The 22,393-nt window shown below is 35.0% G+C and overlaps 2 protein-coding genes across 4 annotated transcripts; both read right to left on the bottom strand.

Moving 5' to 3' along the window:
* Nucleotides 1-1,263: 1,263 nt before the first annotated feature.
* LOC119998193 (transcription factor SRM1-like) lies at nt 1,264-10,594 on the bottom strand. 3 transcript variants are annotated; one of them, XR_005468211.1, is made up of 3 exons: nt 8,214-9,139; nt 3,475-4,052; nt 1,264-1,508 (listed from the first exon to the last, which is right to left on the bottom strand). XR_005468211.1 is itself a non-coding variant. In XM_038845445.1 (3 exons), exons 2-3 carry the CDS (start codon nt 8,597-8,599, stop codon nt 3,536-3,538), a joined length of 903 nt encoding a protein of 300 aa, XP_038701373.1. In that variant the 5' UTR covers nt 8,600-8,792; nt 10,458-10,594; the 3' UTR covers nt 3,222-3,535. The 3 variants fall into 3 exon arrangements, 2 of the variants coding, with proteins under 2 accessions (XP_038701373.1, XP_038701372.1); XM_038845445.1 differs by lacking the exon at nt 1,264-1,508 and adding an exon at nt 10,458-10,594 and having other exon boundaries at nt 3,222-4,052; nt 8,214-8,792; XM_038845444.1 differs by lacking the exon at nt 1,264-1,508 and having other exon boundaries at nt 3,222-4,052; nt 8,214-8,792; nt 8,962-9,138.
* Nucleotides 10,595-13,670: 3,076 nt separating this feature from the next.
* On the bottom strand, nt 13,671-21,865 carry LOC119998119 (mitochondrial import receptor subunit TOM40-1-like). Its single transcript, XM_038845345.1, has 11 exons — nt 21,624-21,865; nt 20,173-20,254; nt 19,965-20,064; nt 19,734-19,829; nt 19,554-19,604; nt 18,383-18,448; nt 16,972-17,073; nt 15,639-15,707; nt 15,471-15,554; nt 14,622-14,717; nt 13,671-14,042 (listed from the first exon to the last, which is right to left on the bottom strand). The coding sequence occupies exons 1-11, from the start codon at nt 21,754-21,756 to the stop codon at nt 13,989-13,991; spliced, it is 933 nt and encodes a 310-aa protein (XP_038701273.1). The 5' UTR covers nt 21,757-21,865; the 3' UTR covers nt 13,671-13,988.
* Between the last annotated feature and the right edge of the window lie 528 nt (nt 21,866-22,393).

Here is a 22,393-nt window from a genome sequence, read left to right as displayed (position 1 = left end):
GGTTCAATTATGTCATTTTAGTGGATTTTTGATGTTCGTGATACTATAGTGATACATCTCTGCAGCTGTAAATGTTTTTCCAAAACGAGCAAGAGATGTACAAACCAAGAAAAAAAAACCAAGAAAGGAAAAGTAATTAGGAAGAAGAAGTATGCATATTGGTTCAATTGTATCATTTTAATGAATTTTTTGTGTTCGTGATACTATAGTGATACATCTCTGCACTTGTAAATGTTTTTTCAAAACGAACAAGAGAGGTAACCAAGAAAAGAAAATCAAGAAAGGAAAAGTAGTTAGGAAGATGAAGTATGCATACTAGTTTCATCATTTTAGTGGTTTTTTGGTGTTGGTGATACTATAGTGATACTATAGCGATACATCTCTGCAAAAAACGAACCAGAGTCCAGATCTGCAAAAAAACAAAGCACAACCCAGATTGAACAACGAAGCATAGTCCAGATCTGTCAAAAACGAAGCAGAGCAACTCGACGCAGTCCAGATTGAGCAACGACGAAGAAGGAGATGAAGAGAGGAGGAACTCGGCCAAAAACGAAGAAGAAGACAACGAAGAACCAGATCGAGAACCAGAAGAAGAAGAAGAAGAAGAAGAAGAAGAAAGAAAGAATGAGATAACTTTTAGTAGAGAAGAATGAGAGAAAGAGAGGACACACTAGAGTTGGATAGTTGGAGGGAGAAGGAGAAGAAGAAGAAGAAGAAGAAAGAGGAGGGTATTATAGGTATAAACTAAAAAATATCTTAAGTCAGATGACCAAATTACCCTTAAATTGCACTTTTTTACAATTTTAAAAATATCCATGACCTTTTTACAATTAAGTTGTCTAAAGTGCTCTTACTGCCAATTGTCCGAAAAAAATTCAATGAAAACCGGCCCAAACTGGGCCCCAACCCATAATATTTTCAGTCTTAGAAGAGGCGAAACAATGAAACATAATCAACTTGAGTTCTGGACGGCTAAGTTTATACGTATATTATCAGGGGATAAAGTATCTCATCTATCATAAATATTTTAAAAAGAAAAATGTTTATTTACCAATTTAACTAACTTTATGATCAATATATTAGATTATAAATATACATTTGGTTAAGATAATTACAAAGCACTTGTATGAAGAACACCCAAGCTATTAATTAGAGATCACCCTTGATGACCAATGTTCGAATCCCCCTCCCCGTTTCAAAAAGCACTTGTTTAAAGAAAAAATATTAGGAATTCCAATAAATTACATAAGTACATGTACCAAATTTGGGCATTTGAGTCAATTTTATTAAATACATTGGAAAATACATTTATTTACAAGATAAGAAGGCTACAGAGCCAGTTAATTGATCTCTTCCTAATTCACATTAGCACCATTAATCCTTCAACGCTTCGCCAACAACTCTCTTCAGCAACTTGGGCACCACAAAGAGTGTAAGAAGCTTTTCTTCTTTTCTTGAACGTCACTTTTCGGGCCGCATTGTTGGCTATATAGGTCTGTTTGACCTATCTGCGAAGTAATGAAGTGAAAGGAATGAATTAGGGTTTCTTCAACTTTGTTAATTTTCATAAACATGGCCTTAACTACTAGGTGGGGGCATATATTGTTCTTAATTTGGATTAGTTAAATCAAATATTAATTCCACATAATTGAATTTCCAAATAGTAAATATGCATAATTATATTCAATTATCCACCTCATGTTACTATTTGGTATACTTGTTTTTCATATGTTTTTGTTTTTATTTTTCTGAAAATAGAAAAGAATCCCGAAAATTTTATTATTTTGTAAAATAATGAAAAAAAAAAGAAAATTATTTGAAAAAAAGCATAAAACGAAAAAGAAGACGACGACATTTTCTAAAAATAAAAAATAGAAAACATAGAATAAAAATAGAAAAAATAGAAAACAAACCAAACGGATAAAAGAAATAGTTTTCGAACATAAGAATGAATCAAAAATGTTATGGTTGCTAGTTTTTCCTTATTTGTTTTCTTAAAACAACAATCAATTTTTCATAATTCAAAAAGGGTAAAACCAAAACAAATTCTACATATTTTTTGAATTTTTCTTCTCTGTAAGAGAATCAAAATAAATGAAAACAACATACACTTGGCCAAAAAAATTTCCCAAGTATTTTTATTCTAGAACAAAGTTCTTTTTCGAAAACACAAAGCTCTTTTTTAAAACACAAACAAAAAAACTTTCAAAGAGACCCTCGTACAAGCATATTCCAAACCAAATAGCCTCTAAAATAAGCCTCTTAATTTTCATGAAAAACATGTCCAAAAAAAACCATAATTTATTAACCAAAAGAAACCAATATTAAAAGGGAGTATTTGATATGCATGCAAAAAATAGGGATTTCATATGGAATTTTAAGCTATTGTTAGCCAAAAATCAATTTGATATGTCAAAAGAAGATGATAGTAAATTTAACTATATATATATATATATATAGGAAAATTCTCAGGTGTGGGATCCTGCACTTGATTGGATCTATCTAATACCATTTATTTGGCGTAAGTGTAACCCCCACACGTGATGGGGTCGTGCATGAATGGTATTAGATGAATCTTGCACTTAAAATAAAGGGTGGGCTTCCGCACTTGAGTCTTCCTGAATGTGTGTGTGTGTGTATATGCACACACAAAAACAAAGAGAAAGATAGAGAGGCTAAGAGAGAGCTACTCACTTTTGGTAAATTACTAATCTGATGATCGCTCATTCTTTCGTGATACAAACACTAACTTGATTCTCTTTTTGTTAGAGAACCTAAGAATATCTCCATTCTCTTCCATATGACTCGAAAAGGAAAACAAAACAATTTGACAATTTTGGTACTTCTCCAACAACAATATTTCCTCCCTATTTATAACATCTTATAACAATCAATTGCCGCGGTTGATGAATAGTGAATACCCATCTTGCACTAGGCACCGCGGTAAAAGTACTCATTTTACTGCCGCGTAGTAGGCGTCGCGGTAAATTGTGTACTTTACAGCGGACACATTTTGCACTGGTAGCCGCGGTAAAGTACACATTTTACTGCGTGAGCGACTATTGAATGCATATTTTACAATAGGCGCCGCGATAAATTGTGTACTTTACAGCGGACATATTTTGTAGTAATGTACAGAGTTTACCGCAGGCTCTGTAAACTGTGTACTTTACAGCGGGCGCCGCGGTTTATATCAAACTCATTATACATCCACATAAATATAATCTCAAACTCATTAACATTGACTGCTTCTACTACTCTCATAATGTTCAATAGTCTCAATGACCAAAAACATAGCAGAATGCTTCTCTATCCACAAATGCTTTGAAATTTATGATAATTTGCCTATACAGATGCATGTAGTCTCTTTCCCTCTGGCTTTATTTGAGATTTAGAACAAATGACAGAAGAAATGAGACTTCTTGTGATTCGAAACCGTAAATCTTATTCAGGATGACATGCAAAAGTACTTACCCAATATGAGCACAAGCTGAAGGTCTGCTGTCTGTTAGCACATTTCATGGCTAAAAGTGCATTACCGATGAGCGGTTGTGTGCGGCATTGGATACGTCATAGGCACCATGTTCATTGGTGCACCGGGAACCATTGCTCCAGGTACAGTTCCTGGCATTGGAGCTCTGATACCATATGCCATGTGTGCAGGGGCAGGAAGATTCACAGGAGTGCCTACTGCTGAAACGAGGGGCCCTCCTATAGGTTGCCCTATGCTCGGAGGACCGTACATGCCAACGCCTGGGGGTCTAGTTGGGTGTTGAGGAGGTTGTTTGGTTGACTTTCCAGACGAAGCTCCAGGAGCAGTACCATTTGATTGACCAGTGATGGGTCCTTGAGGTGCTGAAATATCTCCATTGCCAACACTGGTAATGTCATGGATGCTCGATCGCCTTCTATCTTTGTTCATCGAGTTCATACGAATGAAGTACTTTTGCGCATGGCTTGCCACTTGCGTAGGTGTTCTGGTCACTACAAAGTTTCGAGAAATGCTTCGCCAATCACCCTTCCCATATTTATCTAAACCAAGAAGAAACAACCTGTTCATGGAATGCCGCACATTAGTATCCACAAGAAACTACAATATGCCAGAGGAGTCACATTTGAACAAAAAGTACATAAAAAAGAATATTCAATAAAATATTAAAATGAACGGCAATTCAGTGTCAAGAAACAATTGCAATTCCGTTTCAGAAATCAAAGGTGCTTCTTTCCAGCCGATCTCTTTAGGCCAATAAGACTTGAGGAGATTGCGTCAACAATCACATAATAGTATGCAATCCAAAATGAGATAAGAGAGACAAAATGCAACATGCAAAGTGAGTCCACGCAGAAAAGGGTCCTCCAAATCCTACCATACTAGAACTGTAGTTGCTTCAGACAGAATTGCTCATTCCAAGGCACAAACTCAGTCTGTAGAGGGTGGAAGTAGATACACGATGCCCAGAAAAAGAGAGCAATTAGAGAGACCAGATGACAACATAGAGGAAGAATTGAGGCACTCATGTTTCAGTTGGTAGATACCCACAAGGAACTTGAACCCGCATGGATTACACCTTAGACAAACTGAAGCAGGGTGATAGTGGCAATAAAGGTTTGATAAAACCAAATCTAAATGCCAGCTATACAATCTCTATTAATTCTGATGATCACCCCAACCCACAACCCCTTGTTGTTATCCATGAGGACCACACCCTAGTGATGGTTAAATCAACGGAGTTTGTTTTAGACTTCTTAGCCATATCCTTACCAAAAATTTAAGTATCTAGGAACCTACGGTATGACAGTTGATGAAAGCATAAAATTTCTCTTTGTAGACACTCTTTAGCATCTATGCTTAGACAGGCATTACCTAGTGAAATGTAACCGAACCTATACATCTGCTTCCTAGGATTTTATCAATCTATCAGAAGTAATATATCAGAACACCATCAGGCAAGGTATAAATCCGGTGGTTCTTCCATCCATCAGAGGGAATACTTCTAAGAGGCCTTTTGTACCAGAGATAAAGACTACAATAATCAGCTTGCTTCGCATACTAGAGCAGTAGGTATAGGAAAACCCTAATCTAAAAAATCTCAAGGGAACAATTCCTTCCCTGATTATGAAAAGACTCTTCCTGTTCACATCAGATTGCCTACTGATGGCTTAGTCTCTCTATCTAGATGTGAATCAATAACAGTCGAGCTGATTTTTCTTCAGCCTTCCACAAAATTTCCTAAAGGTTAATCCCATGAGACTCCTTGAACAGCTTTCAAAAGTGTTACCGTGTCCTAAACTCTCATCTTCACAAAAGTTGCAAAAGTAGCCTTAATGGTCACCCAATTAATCATAAAGATAAAACTCATGCTACCAAGCAATGTCTCATTAAACCAGCTGAAGTTAAACCCCACTCAGTTCAGATCTGCTCTCACTGCCAAGCACGCTGCAAACGTTTTCTAGTTTTATGCACTACTATGGGTTTCCTGTTTATTTTGGCATTTAGGTAGTCATGGCCTCAATGGGTTTGCATAGTGCACCCAAGAAAAAATCCACAAAGTGCACACTGATTGGCTCTCACCAGCCACGTCTCTCAGTCCAAGCTCATGCACGGCAATGCATAATCAACTATGAGAACTACAGCACAGCCATATTTGTAATACATAAGCACACTAATTCTTAGTAAAGTTATTAGAAATACGTACTCCCTGACTAGGTGTAGCTTTCTAAATCTGATGACTGGTCCCCATTAGTTGTCTCCAGGTTCGTCATGGCCAAAAGGTTTTGTTTGGAAATGATCTTTATTGCATCTGAAATACTTCCAAAGACTCAATTTCCAGTACCTTTGGAAAGAGCTAGGAGTGAGGAAGCTTTGATGGGGAATAGTATGAGAGTGGCAAATGGACAGGTAAATAGGAAACATCTTATTTACAAGTAAACCTTAGACTATGAGTTAGAAAGATCATAACTTACCTTGATACATTATATAAATCAAGTAGAAATTATATATGAAATATTGTCTGAGAAGACGGTAGGGGCTATCAAAGTTAAATGTATTAGGGTTGTTATCAGCAAGTACAGTAGAGATCCCAACCTGATGGACAAAAGCCAACAATCTTGTAAGGATGGGTTGGGTCATTATGCAGCATCTTGGTTGGTAACTGAATCTGTTGAGACGGAATTGAATGCTTGGTCATTCAACCGTGTAGGGAAGGAGAGATTTAGAACTGTTGATCTGATAACGTAGCTAATTCATTGGATCTTTCTAGTGGAATGTTTGATTTGATGACATAGCTAATTAATTTGATCTCTTTAGGTGGAAGAATTGAAATAAGAGAGCATTTGGTGGAAAGGAACCTCTCTAGTGGGAGCTAAGGCATTGTTGTTCACTGAATCTCTATTATTGGCATAATGGGGAATTCAATGTTGATGAACCCTATTATCCTTTGCATTAACTCTCTTTCAAGTGTCAAATTCAATAAAAAAAAAAAGGGATGACTCAACCCCCAAACCTGGAGAGCTGCATAAGTGAAATTAAAAAGAATTCTAATAATCATTGTTCATGGAAGACCAGAAACTAAACGACAGAGAAGTAAAATCAGAGACAAAGCCATAAACCAAGGAATGATGCCGAAGAAACACATAGAAAGAAAATAATATTCATAATGAGTATTCCAAACTTTGAGAGTACAACAATGAAAGGTAGCCTATTGGTAATAACAAGCACAAAGGAATACTGAAAGCATTGGTAACTTGAGATTTGAAATTACAGTAACCAAGAATGTCATATTATTTGATGTCCATGTTTGGTACAAAAGATTTATTCGATGGGAAGAAACACCTTGACTGACATAAGTATTCGGGGGGGAAATGATGTACAGAACATCACATAAAGCAGCTCAATTAATGTATAATACCCACACAAAAAAAAAGTCAAACAACGATCAACGAGCTATGAAACATTGCAGAACTATAGCTTAATGTACTTAAGAAGGTCCACAGAGAGGACAGTGACTTCTACTATGTGAAAACATAATGAGAACGGAGATAATTTTAAAAGAAAGGCATACAACTACACACAAGCAGGCAGCACACACAACCCTCCACAATGATACTTCACAACCACTGTTATTCTGTCAAGAGTTGTTTCAGAAAATTGAAAGTTCCTACTGTAACAAATCTGATGCTCAAGTCTCAAAATGGAAGGTAATTGATTTTAGTTCCTCAAAACCCTAAATTAGAACCCATCAATTTCCCAATTCCAGCATGGTGCTACAGCATTTGATAGTTGGTTAGGGCTCCGGAACCCAGATAATAACATCAAATACCAAATTTTCTACGAGGAAATTAGCCTAAGCAGAACTGCAAATGAATAAAACCAAAGGTACCTTAGACAAATGTACCTTCATCCACAAATAAATTGGTGGGAAATGTTCATCGCACCAGATCATTAATGTCAGCATGTCAAGCAATCTATGCTTCAATTACCTACATTCATACTGAAATCATCATAGTCCTTTTCATTTATGTTTCACAACATCACGTCAACCTCGTGCAGACATTGAAGTAGAAAATTTTAAGAATTTTAGAAGCAACCTCAACTAAAGACGCAATAATCAATCTGTTGATTCCAACTAGCATCTCAATCAACTTCCAGTGAGGATTGATATTATAGTGTTATTAATTTCCAGTTTTCTTGAAGATTTATTAAAGGTTATTGCAAAGCTTAGAAAAAGACTGACACGTACTAACCATAGCTGCCAGAATAAGATATTTCTCACATCTACTAATACATGAATCCCCTTAATCTGCCTATTTTGTATCATATAAGATACTTATATTTGGTCTATTCCCTGATTACTTGGATTGCCACAGGTTCCACTGGTTGGATTGCAATAAAACTAAGCAATGCTTTGAAGAAAAGGTCTCTGTAAAAAATTAAAGGGGTACAACTTAATCAACAATAATCAACTAAATGTAATTGCTTTAGTGAGACGCAAGCTTAAGATTCTAGAGCACAGTTGCAAACAAGATTTACCCACCATGGAACAAAGATAATCTCAAAACCATATAAAGGAACGCACAAATATATTGATAAAATTATCACAAAAGTAAAGCTACAGTTACCAATGTTTAGCATCTGAGGAAAGACTATGCAAGTGGAACTATACAAATCAACAAAGGGAAGGAAAATTGCAATCAACCAAAAATACTCAGTTCACCTGTGTTCATCCTCTGTCCAAGCAATCCCCTTCCGGCGTTCCTGATCTGACCTTGAGCCCTTACTTCCATGATTGGATTCACTGTTATAATGCCCATAATGGCCTCCCTTCTTACCAGTTCCATCATCCCTGGCATGGCTCGTTGAACCTTCTGACGAAGAAGTATAGTTAGGCAGGGGAACACACCCAGCCTCAATCTGGTTAATGTCCTCCACTAATAGCTCATAATGCTCTTTGATTTCTTCTAAAGTTTTCCCAGGTACATCAGCTGCAATTTTCTCCCACCAATCTGAAGAATCCTCAGGCTGTGTGGCAAGGGCCTTTTCAAAGGCCCTATCCTGCTCTCTAGTCCACACAGAGCTACAGTCAGTTTCATCCACAGTCATCTAGCCTTGTTTGAACCCCAATTTCCAGAATATCACCAGAAGAAGAAATCTACCAAACTGCTCCAAGAATATATAGCTCCCTATCAACACCCCACCAAAATTAAGGACTTTCTAGAGTACTCCTCGAGAAATGGATCACTTGAAACTGATTTTTAATGGGGGACTAGAAGCATGGAAGGCAGAACCTGTCAGGCTGCAGAGGTAAGCAAGAGGAGAAACAAACAGACTCAGAAGAAGCCAAGGGAGCTGAATTAGAGAGCATCTCCAATAAAAATCATAAAAGACTGAGCAGAGAGTATGTTAGAAATGCAATTGTGATTTGCTTCCACAATTCAAAAATTGGACTCGTGTGACTTGCTGACCTATTGATGAATGAAAAGGCAGCTAATTTCAGTTGGACCATGAGAAATATCTGAAAACCATAAAACCCAAGATGCAATAAATGGCGGTGAACCATGGTAATTAGGGTTTTGGATTGTGAAATGTGATGGAGACATTGAATGAACAAAATAAAGAAGAAAAACCCAGAAATATGTGATGATTAAACGAAGAGCATCCAAAAATGCCATTTCTAGTGCCAACAAAAAACCCTGTTAACCATAATTGCTTCTTGAAAACAACAGTTTTAACAGCACAGCCCCACAAACTTTTCCTGCTACAACTACCCCATTCCCACTGTTCAAAAAAATCAAAAACTTTTTCCTGTATATAATCCAGCTATTCTCTTGTTTTGATTATTACTTCCCATTCACCAACAGTAAAAAGAATCTTAAGAGATTTGGCAGTTAAAAGAATCTTAGAGATTTGGCTTATTTACTCCAGAAACACATGAATCAGCAACCAAACCAATTTGCACAGCTAATCAACAACATCAACTAGAATTTCAAAATCAAATCATTAAAAAAAAAAAAAAGTGGGATTTTGACAATTTTTTACCTTTCCTTTTATATCAGTCAAAAGGACAGGATAGATACCTGGGTTTTCTACTACAGATTGGAAAATACAAGTACGAACTTTCCTGGGGTTTTAGACCTTCATCAACAGCCCCTGAATTTCGAACTATTCAATAAGAAAAAGTAAAAGAAAACCCACCTCAGATTCCTTTCACTCTCACTGCCCAACTCTCTCAAAAGAGTGATAACAAAAAAAAAAAGCAAAACGCCATAAGATGAAAGATTGCCAACAAATCATAGTAAAGGTACTATCCAGATTTTGACTCTTTAACCAACCCCCATCAAAACTTAACTTCTAAATGTAGTGCAACAACATCATACAAGCATAGAAAGTTAATAAAAAACTAAACTAAACTTTATTGCTAAATCATACTTCAGTGTCTCCTAATCTCAAGTCAAAATTTTCAAACTAATAAATTCACTGTGTATTCGTATTAGTAAAAAAAAAAGAAGGAACAAACAGACCGCATTTACGGCTCTAATAATAACAAAAAAAAAAAACATTTTGGGGTATCCGGAAACCAGATAAACCCAAGAAAAGAAAGTACTAGAAGAAATTGGGTTTTGAAGAAAGGAATCGGATTGAAATTTACAAGTATGGGCATAGAAATTATGCGCGATGTTGATGGGTTATGAGGAAAACTCCACAACAAGGAGGTGGTGCAATAGGCAGCAGGATGGGTCAATTGGTCCCATCTCCAACAACTACTTGGTCCATATACAGACAGCAAATATAGAAAAAGAGGCTCACTCCAAGTTGCCATGCACTGGAATCTGCGATAACCATTACTATCTGACAATATACAGATGAAGAAAAAAATACCCTTTTTCCAATATGCAACAGCAGAGAAAGATTGGGTGTTCCTTCTTTTTCTTTTTCCAATAAGTCTGCGAAAATTGATTACCTTCAACGCAGACAGTGATGAACTGATGATGAAGCGAACAACGTTTCAATCCTTCAGTGGTGGTTCCTCTGCCAAAATGAGTAAAAAAAAAAACCCAATTGTATGCCCACAGACAGCATCATTGCTGCTACTCGACAACTCGTTTTTCTTGTTTATCCAATTTTGTTAATTAATTAATGTAAAATAACTGAAATCTCTATATCCATTTTTGTTTTTTTTTATTTCTTTCTCGATTCAACCCCTTTTGGTGTTTACTATAAATGATTAATTTTTCGTGTTTAATTTCCACTTTTGAAATGATGAGAGAAAAAAAACATTGTAGTATATCCATATCATGATGTCAGCAATTAAAGAATTACGTTCGTGATTAGAATAGAATTTTAGACGCATATATGCCTAACCCAGTCGATGAAAATTACGTTTGTGATTGAAATCGAATATTGAACATACATATTCTAACCTAATCGATTGTCAATAAAGTCAACGCTCGTTGGTTTAGAATATTTCGTATTTCATTTTTTGTGAACATCATCAACATATCTTATTTTTCATCCCAATATAAGTAAAAATGAAATCTAGTTTCCTTGTGTAACCATGAATAGCTCAGATAATACTTATATGTGTGGTGGTATCTCATAAAAGTCTCGGGCTCGAATCTCCCCCGTCCCCCTTTCCCTATATTTAAAAGAACAATAAAGTGTATGCACTTTTGGATTTATTTTTTTATAAGAGCATCTTTATTATATTAAACTTAACAGATTTTCTAAGTTGCAGAGTACCAATTTTTTATCTAACAAATACTACTGCATCAGAATATCAGATTATACCATGTTCTTTATTTTATTAAAATAATAATTTATTATCTTTTTTATTATTATTTTATTAACTTTTATGATAAAACACGAAATGATTTTCTTTATAAATAATTAAGTAAATATTGATTATGAAATAATAAATAAATTAATACTAATTAATTTTATTGAAAAATATTAACAAATTAAAAAATCTCTATAATATTAATAATGTTGTTTATTTATTAATTATTAACTACATGTTAATTATAAATATATATATATATATATAATAAAAAATCATAAACATAAAGAAGATAATATAAAATTATAAACTAAATAGATAAAATAATAAAAAAAAAAGAGAATACAAAATCTAGAGAGATAAATATAAAATGAAGAGAATACTAAAATCCGTCTACTCTGTAAAAAAATTAAAAATTGAACCCTAGACATTGTCATGTGAATTTTTTTTTATGTATTAATATGTTAAATCAAACTATAAAAATTCATCCCAAACTCTCTTTTTTTAAAGATCAAAAGACCGGATCGCATTAGTAAAAAATAATACAAATTACTAATTCAGTGGTAATTTTCTCTACCCAATGGGCAGGCGAAACTCATCAAGGCATAACCCATCAATAAAATAAAATAAACTAAAACCTACTAGTACCAACGGACATCATACGTACCACAATGAGTAGAATACCCGACTCCGGAAAAAAAAACAAAAACAAAACAAATATAGAACTCTCGTCTTCACATTGAGGTATGATTGAAAACAACACATTTGCTTATGCATAACTAGATCTATCAGTTTGAAACAGCATCTAATATAGATCTATCAATTTGAGACAGTATCAAATCAAATCTGAAAACAGAAACAAAAACAAAAACAGATCCTGGTGTAGATCGTAAAAGATCGACCATCATCATCTTCTTCTTCATTATCGCACTGATGTTGTCAATCAACAAACCCACAAAAGTAAAAAGCATAGAGAATTCAAATTATTCAACAAGCATATTAAGGATATCCCACTCGAAAGAAATAAAATAAAGGGAAGGAGGTGGAGAAAAATGATTACTTGCCACATCATTAGAAAGTCAAAGCTAAAAGCACATGGTCGTGATCTATAGTAGGTCCCTCTTGGTGAACACAAATTTCAATTTGGTGTGTCCCACAAATTGATTAATCTCGGAAATCACTTTTGTTATGATTAGGGAAATGAATTGAAATACTACCTTGCCCAAATGTTGATCACCTATACCCCTTTTGATTGATGATGGGATTGTTTGAGCAACTCGCGTAATCATTGAACTCTCGTCAATGGATTCTGAGCAACTCGCGTAATCATGAACGAGTGAGCTTGCCTAAAAGTGGGCCAAGTGATATTTAATCATTGGATTTAATTATACAAATCCAACGACTGAAACAAAATCGATCTTTAGCACCAGATGATAAGAATCGGACGACACCCGGATCCAGTGAGCTTACCTATGTTAGTGCTCATCTCGTTTAATAATCATACATAACAAATTTTGCGATTAAAAAAATATTTAATTAAATATATAAGTTTTACAGATAGAGTTTTCTAATATAATTGAAATACAATTTTTAATACTCAAAATATATAAACAATTTCTTTCTTTTTTATTCTTGTGTTTTTCTCTTTTAAATAATTAGAAATGTTAAAACTAAATATATGGATATATAATCTTGATTTAATTGAAATGGAAAATTTAGAAGTATATATTGATATATCTACATTTATTGAATCTAATTTATATTAAATTCTTCAAGTATTTCCTTATCTTTTCAAATATCTTGATCCGACATTAAAAGTACATTGATTTTTTTCCTAATAATCGAATACTTTTGTCTATAAATACTGCATATTTTATTCCATCCATACATCTCTCTTATTCCCTATGAGTTATAGTCTGAAAATGAAGGAATGCTAGTTCTGCCAATTCCAAGAGACTTATTGGAGAGTTCCATTGGGATGCATCCACGTAGGGACAGACTAAGCCCACACATCTCTATGTAAATACTCGGACGAGGTGAAACTAGAACCAATGACTTGAAGTTAGGGACATTCAAAGCCATTGCCACCCAATCAATGGATCATTCGCTCATCCAATAGGAATTGAATTGAAATTTAAACAAAAGGTATATTATACCCAAAAAAAAAATTGTTAACTTTAAATAAAACAATATTTTACATCTTGCCCTATTTTATAAAGATGTATATAAAAAAAAACACATAATGTTAATTTATAAACATATTCTTTAGAAAAAGAAAAACTATTTATTTATTATAAAAAATTATAAATTTATTCATCAGGGTAGTTGTTTATAAATAGTAAAACCCAAATTAAAAAAAAAAAAAAAACTGAAAAAACGGAATGTATGAACTCAATATAATAGCAAATTACCTCAACGAATTAGATTTAAATAACAAAAAATATCAATTTAATTCAATAATACTTGAAAATAGTTAATTTACCATGGAAATGGTAAATTTAACTCTCTAGTTGTTCTAAGCTCTTAAATTTAACGGTTCGAAAATGCCAAATAAATTTACTGATCAAACCTGCTACAGCATAATTGAACCATGAAACACAGTCACAGTGCAAAAGATGTCGTTTGATCTCTCTGCAGAAATGATAGTATCCATAAAATTTGCCAAGTTGGTAGCGACAATGAACTTAAAATACAGAATTGGGTCCTCCTCGGCAGTTACCCTATTGTCAAACCAAATCCGAATTTGTAGTCTTTCTTCTTATGATCTAACTGCAAAATGTAAATAAAATATTAGTGAATAAAGAGTCGAATGAAGATCATGCCACAAACTATTTCTTGCTGGATGTGAAAGACTGCTATTTTTAAGAGCAGATGAAGGACAAAGCATCGAACTAAAAGTTAGCGCAACATCTAAAAAACTAGAGAATTCTTATATCCTTAACGAGATTCAATGTTTTGTAAGAAGAGGTCTTTAGATCTTAAGCAGCAACTCCCTTTCTCATAACAAGCGTAGTTTCCTGTAATTTGTATGGAAGCATATCTCAAGCTAAACAGCGTGATATGAAAGTCCCCCAAGTAGCCTAAAAGTTTTTAACTCAAAATATAGTATAAATGTATAACGCCTTCAAATGGTGCTTAAAGAAGATAACAGAAAACTCTAAAATCATGCTCCCATGGTTCTTTTTTTTTTTGGCAAGTCATGCTCCAATAGTTCAAGTATTACCAAATTTGGACTTAGCTGCCGGAGATTTACAATAATCATGCAAGGGCAAATAGGGTAAAAAGTTTTCCCGTGCAAATACTGAATAATAGAAAATGCATCACGTTTGAAACAAGTTTAACTCTTACCTCCGCAGAAAGAATAAAATTAAGACCCATATTTAAACGCTCTTCGAGATAAGCAGCCACACATCCATTTGAATCAATCTTTCCTCTAAGGCGACTCTGAAACAATAGTGAAAAGTTGTTAACACATAGCTTCTTCCTACTTCTCATCAATTACATTCTAGAAGTGCAAGGTCAGTAAACATAAAAGGTCTCATTTGAGATGGAATTTCCGAGTGAGCCAAAATATGGCCAGCTGTTGCCAAGCATACTACTTCAAAAAGAAACGATAGGCATCATCATCCAATTCAAAATTTCATAAAAGCAATTCATATCAAGCATTCATGTTAAATCCAGTAGTAGACAACTCTTTCCAATAAGTTGGCCTTCGCAAAATCAATCCAAATTCCTGACATCCAGTTTTGCTCTTGCATTTTCTCTCTCCCTATACATGGAAAGGCCAGGGTGTATGGATATAAATATAAATATACTTTTTAACAAAACCATTTAACATTTATGGACCTATGCTATCTGTAAAAAAAGAGGAGCCAATTAAGAGGAAACATGGAAGAGATGACAACATCGGTTGATTTCATAGAATTAGGGTTTAAAATCAAGGAGACACATTTGAAATTAATCAGGATATAGAAAAACATTCCATTATTTAAAAAAAAAACGTAGTCCAAATTCTTCCACTAAATAATACAGATATAATGGGAAGTGGGGCTAAGTAAGAGACCCGGAGGAGAAAGGGATAGACCGGTTGTGGGGCTCTATCTCCAAAGAAAACAAGGTTTTAAAAGTCCACACATGCAATCATTTGTAGTAATCACAAATCACAGGTATCAGATGATTAGCAATCACAAAAGATACCTGTCTAAGGATGTAATCGTAACCAGCACTTGCTGTCACATCTCTTGATGGGAGGTTATACATGAAATCTGTCGCTAGAGAAACCTTAACAGAAGAAAGTAGTGTTTTAGACAGCAAACATGGTTAAACAACAAACTGCACTGCAACAATATAAGTCAACTTCCTCACCTTCTCAGATACCTTCTGAACGTAGCTCAAAGCGACCATCCCAGTGGTGGCAACTTGTCCTGTAGCAACCTGTTGTCATGCAAAAGGGCATAAGTGCAAAGCAAACAGAGAAATATGGAAGGACCGGGGAGTGAGTGACTATTTCTCATCTCCTTTTTTGCCGGTGACACTGATCTTTTACAAAGCCGAGACTAGACAAATTCTTAATCTAAGAGATTTTGAAGCGGTGACCGGTCTTAAGCTGAATTTGAGGAAGAGTGAAATAATGGCCTTGGGATTATTGAAGTCTTGGCTAGGGAGTTGGAATGTGGAGTCAGAAATTTTCTCCAGCAACTATTTAGGTTTACCACGTGGAACTAAGAATAGGGAGAAAAATTTGTGCAATAACAATGTGGAAAGATTTGAATGGTGACAATTACTTGGTACCTTATAACAAAATTCTTTCTACATTTGAAAAAGAACAAAAAATCTTCCGAGTCTGCACCTGAAGTGCATAAAGGTATATAGTATGTGTGTGTACATACAGTTGTGCTATTGTAGCCATGAGCATCTTTGCATCCATTAACAGAGTACGGGTCTACAGATTTAGAGTTCCATAGAAAGATTGTCAAAAAGTAAAACATATTACTTCTGATCTATAATGTCATCAGGAAGTTAGATTTACAACCAGATACATCATAGAACAAAAAGGCTTTCTTAATTATATCAGAATAATTCCCTCATCCTAAGAATCTTTCGCTGAAACCTATGCTGTTCACATGCGCATGAATATATGTGTTCTAGAATGCAATAAGTCCAGCGCTACTGACAGATGGTGCATAAATTACTTTTCAATAATATATATGTTCCTTTTAACAATGGAATTGTATTCGAAATGACAACATATATTCAAAAACCAAAGGAAAGAGTTTTACACTAGAATGTATTCCAAGAATAGATCGACACAACAGTGATTGTATTCCAAGAATGGATTTACGCCCATAGTTGAACATATCAGGCTCCCATCTTCAGCACAATGGCTACAATATGCAAGAGCCAACAAGATTTTGGATAACATACAGCAATTTCTAGTGAGACTTGTAGATGATGATTTATGGGAGCATCAACGTCTCTATACTGTACATTCCCAAATCATCTTAGATGATTTTCTCATCTTACAATGCTTTTAATGTGAGACAATTATGCTGTACAGCTTTGCACAGTAAGGAAACAAGTAAAAGTCTCAGATTTCTACATGCTGGAAATATGTTACTGAAGGATAGATAACAACAGGTGATTATACTACTAAAAAGTTAAAACATATCGATACAAGGTGAAAGCCAAGAAACAATACCATCTTATCTGTCTCATATCGAGCAGCATATCCAACACCTGACTTGCGATGCTGCCCAGCCCAAAAAATTTCACCACCCAAAGACAAATGTGGGGTCACGCTCTGAAACAAAATGGGCAATTTAGCAAAAGAATAAAAACGAACAAAATGATTTATATTCTAGTTATTCTCATCCAAGTAGAGAAATGTAAAACTATAGACAGGAAAGATCATCAGTCACAGAAGCAAAATTTTCATTTTCTGAAAATTTGGCCTATTGAGAAACAAAGAGAGATCCATTTATTATTATTAGTGTGAGAGGGGATTGGAATCTTGCCGTGTTCAAGTCCTAAGGAGTAAGCTACCGCTAGGCTAAGAGCTCCTTATTAAGAAATGAACACTCCAAGCAATATTTTTAACACCTATTTGACACGGGCGGGTTGCAGTTCAGCCCAAGTAACTCCTGGGCTTGGGTTAACCTCCAAATCTAGAATAGCGATTGAACAATAAATACTTGAATAAATTAGTAAAATCCACCAAACCCCCTCAGTCTTTGGTCATTGTTAGAATATATATAAATGATGTGAAATGCCACAACCCAACAAGTTAACTTATTGAGTTGAATGGCAAAGTAACTAATCTTAACATGGTATCAGAACTGGAGGTCTTAGGTTCAAATCTTAGCTTCTGCAATTTAAAATCCCTATTTATTGTTACCCCAAGTGCGGGCAATTGTTAGTGTTTGTTGTTGCCCCAAGTGAGGTTCTTGTGGAAAAGCCCACTAGTATTGGGCCTCGTTTGTTGTGCACGTGTTGGGCCGTCAGATTGCCAGCCCACATGTGAGGGGGAGTGTGAGAATATGCATAAATAATGTCAACTGCCCCAAGCCAACAAGTTAACTTATTATGTTGAATGACAAATTAACCAATCTTAACAGTCATAAAAACTGGCCGGTTTCAAATATTCAAGAAAACAAACCCACGAAGTAAAACATTAGAACAAGATTATGCAACTGATGCATTTACTTAACATTATTAACATTAAAGTAAATCAAAAATAGGTACAAAATTAACCACTAGTTTTATGAAGGGAGACAAGCATTGTTCAATCATGGATACTAACCCTGATATTCTACTTCAGAAAGGGTCAAATTCGATACTTGTTAACAGGTTCCAATATTAACACTTATCTTTTTCGCAATGACTCTCGGCCAGGCTTAATTCATGTGGCATTTATATTAGATTCATTCAAAGTCATAGCACAGACAATTCAGGGTCCAAAAGTTCGAGTATTATTAATTTATTATAGTTCAGTGCATGCGCTTTTTGTGTCAAAATGCCCTTCATTAAATAAATTCCACTTTACTTATCAACTTCAACAGTATTCATGCTACACATAAAAGACATGACATGGCTTGAATGAAACTTTTTACCTGGATGTAACTGCCTCCGTAAAAGGATCCATTTGCCAATTGCAATTGGGCACGATAATCTTTACCCTGCAAGTGGAAAAGAATTGTCAACAGAAGAGCATACAAAAGCCAAACATTTGATGAGGATGGATGACCTTCCAAAAACATAGTCTTTTATAGAAGATTTACAATGAGCATGCCAACTTGGGTTCATTTAACAACCTAAAACAATATTCAAAAGCTGGAATATACATAATTTTCAGTATTACTGTTAGAAAGAGAAGAATTTAGAAGTGTAAGATAAAAATGCCAAAAGGTGGGTAACTCAAGCACACAAGTATAAGAGAGGAGTCATTTATAAACAAAAGAGGAAGGATAGAAGGGATACCAGCTGGCAGACAACATTGTAAAATCAATCACCCAAAATATACTCATCATCTAAGCCTAAATCCAAAATTATTTGCAGGATTCCATAATGAAAATTATGTAGAGTTCACTAAGTGGGTTCTCTTTCTCGTCATATTTTCCCTTAATTCCTAACCTCTCCAAATTTCCAAAAAAAAACAACAACAATAACAACGAGATAGAAATATTCTATCTGTCTCCCAATTTGTCATACAACATTTTTTCTGCTTCTACACAAAAACTTGCACCTAAATTTAACCAAGCACCCCACACTCCAACCAATTTTATCAGAGGAGGATATCTATGAAGCCACTGGTGATTTAAAAATCATAACATCAAACCGTTATTCCAACAATTCCCAGGGGAGGCTGGATCCACATGATAAATTAGTAAGAATTCATCACATGGATTCTGCTACGTAGATTCTGCTTCACCATTCATTCCTATCAAAAGCTAAAGCACACTCTTGACAAATCCTGTAGAGTCCATCATAATAACACAAGCTAAAAGAACAAAACTAAAAATACCATCACATTTATGTCATGATAATAATAAAACAAAAGGATGTCAAGCACATTACAAGCAAGCTTACATAGAAAAAGAAAGAAAAGTAATTTTTATCTTTAAGTAATTTGCAAGGAAAAATATCTATACATAGAAAAAATACGGTTTTCTTTGGCACACCCAAACAACTTAATTTCATCCTGAAGATAAGCTCCCAGAGAAATGCATGCATTTTTATGAAAACTGAAGAAAAAAAAATTAAAGCAAAGGAAGAGGACTTGACCTTGTACTCGAAGTTGCCCATGCCATGAGACATATGAGGCTCACTTGTTAGCTGTGCAGTTAACATTACATAAGAGATTTTATTCACAATCATCAAAAAATATTGTTATTTACAGATCAAAGGCTAATTTTCCTTCAAAAGAATTGGAAAGACAAAAAACACACCATAATGTATAATTACCTGAGCATTAGCTTTTAAAGTAAGGTTGTCAGTCAAATCACACTTCACCCTTGCATTAACTCTCCCATCCGTCATTACCCTCCCAACAAGCATCAACTATGGAAAACCGTTAATGCTTTAGCCATGAAAGTACTCATTTGGAAGATATAATAGTTCCAAGGAACAGCTATAAAGAGAATTCCAAGGAAGCACTATTGAGAAGACAGTATTACTTTTTAGTGCAAGCTATACCTTTGGGTCAAGAAAGTTGGCACCAAACTCATAGTTAGCAGTTGGGATCTTGACAGTTTCAGAGGACTGAGAAGGAAGTTCCATAGGTCCCATGGACACACTAGAGTACATTGTCAAGCCAAAAATTACCAAAATTAACAAGAAAAAAGGAGGATAGATCAAATGAAAAAGAAAACAACAAAACAAAAGGGAAAAAAGTTAAAGCTACCTATGACTAAGAGAAAAATTTTGATTAAGTCCTCTGGTAAAATCAAAGCGCATTCCTTCGAAAAGTTCTGGCTTTAAGGACACTGCCAACACATTCAAGAGATTCAGTTCAACATATCAACAACAGGCTAGCCATAAATTTCACTTTAATTCTTTGGAATAACTAATAACTAAAACATCTAAAAACCAAGCAAGAATAACTAAAAAAAAAATGCAATAGAGAACATTCTATGACACTAAAACTGATGTAGCATTAAGAGAAACAAACTTAAGGGAATACACAAATGGGTCCCAACTCAATTCAACTAGTTATAAACTTAAAATACCAAATTACCAAGCTAGTTGGTGAAATGATATTTGAATCCTTTTCTCCCAAAATTTTGCCAAACAAGCATAACAAATACATGTGGTGGATTCCCAGTGATGTTCTTATAGACTCATGTAGTCGACCCCAAACTTTTGGGATAAGGGCTTGGTTGATGATGATGATGACGATGATAAAACATAACAGACTCAAAATGTGCAACATAAAATTTTAATTTGTTGCTGAGTTAGGCCAAGCCTTAAATTCAAAGAAAATACTTCCTAATACTTAAAAGCATTCTCCAAAGCCATGCATCCATCCCTTAACAGACCAATCCAACCTGCACTGGTATTGTTAACCAAAAGAGCTTCACAGACAGTTTTCTCACTGAGAAAAATTAAAAGTAAAAGTATGCGGGAGCTGTTTACCTCTTATAAAAATTAAATGTACGAGAAAAGCACCAAGAGGGTGCTACCAAAATACAAAAACATACAGAGAAAAAGGAGCCAGTTAAATAAAGAAACAAACTTCCATCTGCATCAAATTGCCAATATCATAATAATATATATTCATATAAGCCACCACACTTTGGTATTCCACTAGTAACCAATCAATTGAAAGAAAAAAAAAACAGTTCCTTAGTTGGTCAAACTTTCTTAAAGTTATGTAGACCACAAATTTTCACTTTAACCATACCCAAATTACTTCCTTACATCTATAGACAGCTTATATCCAGCCCATAATCCAAAACTCCTCGACTTGAAGCCCAGAAGCCTCTATATATCAAAAGAACAAATATATAATATTATTGCTATTTTAAATCATGAAAATATAAAAAAAAAAAAAGTGGCCTCAGTGACCAAATTAAATATAAGTTTAGCAAAGCAAATTAGGGTTTCAAAGTTAGTATTTAGCTGTAACTTATCCTCTGGTTCAATCTCCCGCGACAATGAAAAATAAAATAAAACTAGATCACAAATGCAGATGAAACGCGTGCGTGCGTGTGATGAGAGATTAAGAATGCACTAGACTAACAGGATACTATAGAATGATTCTAAACACGATATTGATTGAAGACAACTATTAGAATAAATCAATTGCGAGTGGATTAATCAGGAATAATAGACGAGATTAGATGTGATACAAACTGAGAGCTTCTCTGTGGACTTCTTCAAAAGGGATGGGACAAGGTAGATTCTTGTAGTCCACTTTCTCGTCCGCCTTGGTCTTACTCGAATCGACCTGCGGCATCGTCACACCAGGAGTTGCCAGGCCCGCCATTGCAGTGTGCAGTTGCTGTTGTTCGATTGAATAGAATGCGAGACGAAATTAGGTATACAAGAGAACAGCGAAAGCGCGCGCGGTGCGGTGCTCCTTCTGTGTGCGCGTGCTTGGGGTTTTTTACTTTTTTCTGGGGTTTAAGGCAGGCTTTTGAGTTTCGACTCGGAACGGGTGTGGACTGTGGAGCCGTGGAGGCCTTGCGGCTACATTCTAATGGGCTTCGGCCCAAAACCCTACTTTTCAGCTGTCCACTGCTAACGGCAAGCCCAGCAATCCAATGTGGAATAGGGTCAATTTTTTAGAAGTTTTCTTTTTGGAATGGAATTATTGTTTTTGGGAGTATATAATTTTTGGTTATAATTTCTTAAGCAAATTCTACTAACACTAATTCTAAATCATAAGTTGTGTTTGTAGCTGATGAGGTTCAAAACTATCTCTGGTTCTTAGGACGTCACATACGGTAGGCTGAAGTTAGGAAGATTCTTGTTGTGCTAAAGGATGATTTGCACAAGGAAGTACGTAAGTTATGGGGCCTTCGAAGGTATGCTCATAGGGGACGTTCAAGTAAGTAAACAGTAAAACAAAGAGTGCTCGGTGTTCGGAGATCCTCTCTCAAATTGCTATTAATGCAAAGAGT

Source organism: Tripterygium wilfordii, chromosome 5 (genome assembly GCF_013401445.1).
Source record: "Tripterygium wilfordii isolate XIE 37 chromosome 5, ASM1340144v1, whole genome shotgun sequence".
In the NCBI taxonomy this organism is placed as follows: Eukaryota; Viridiplantae; Streptophyta; class Magnoliopsida; order Celastrales; family Celastraceae; genus Tripterygium; species Tripterygium wilfordii.
This window is presented reverse-complemented; position numbering and strand designations above follow the sequence as displayed.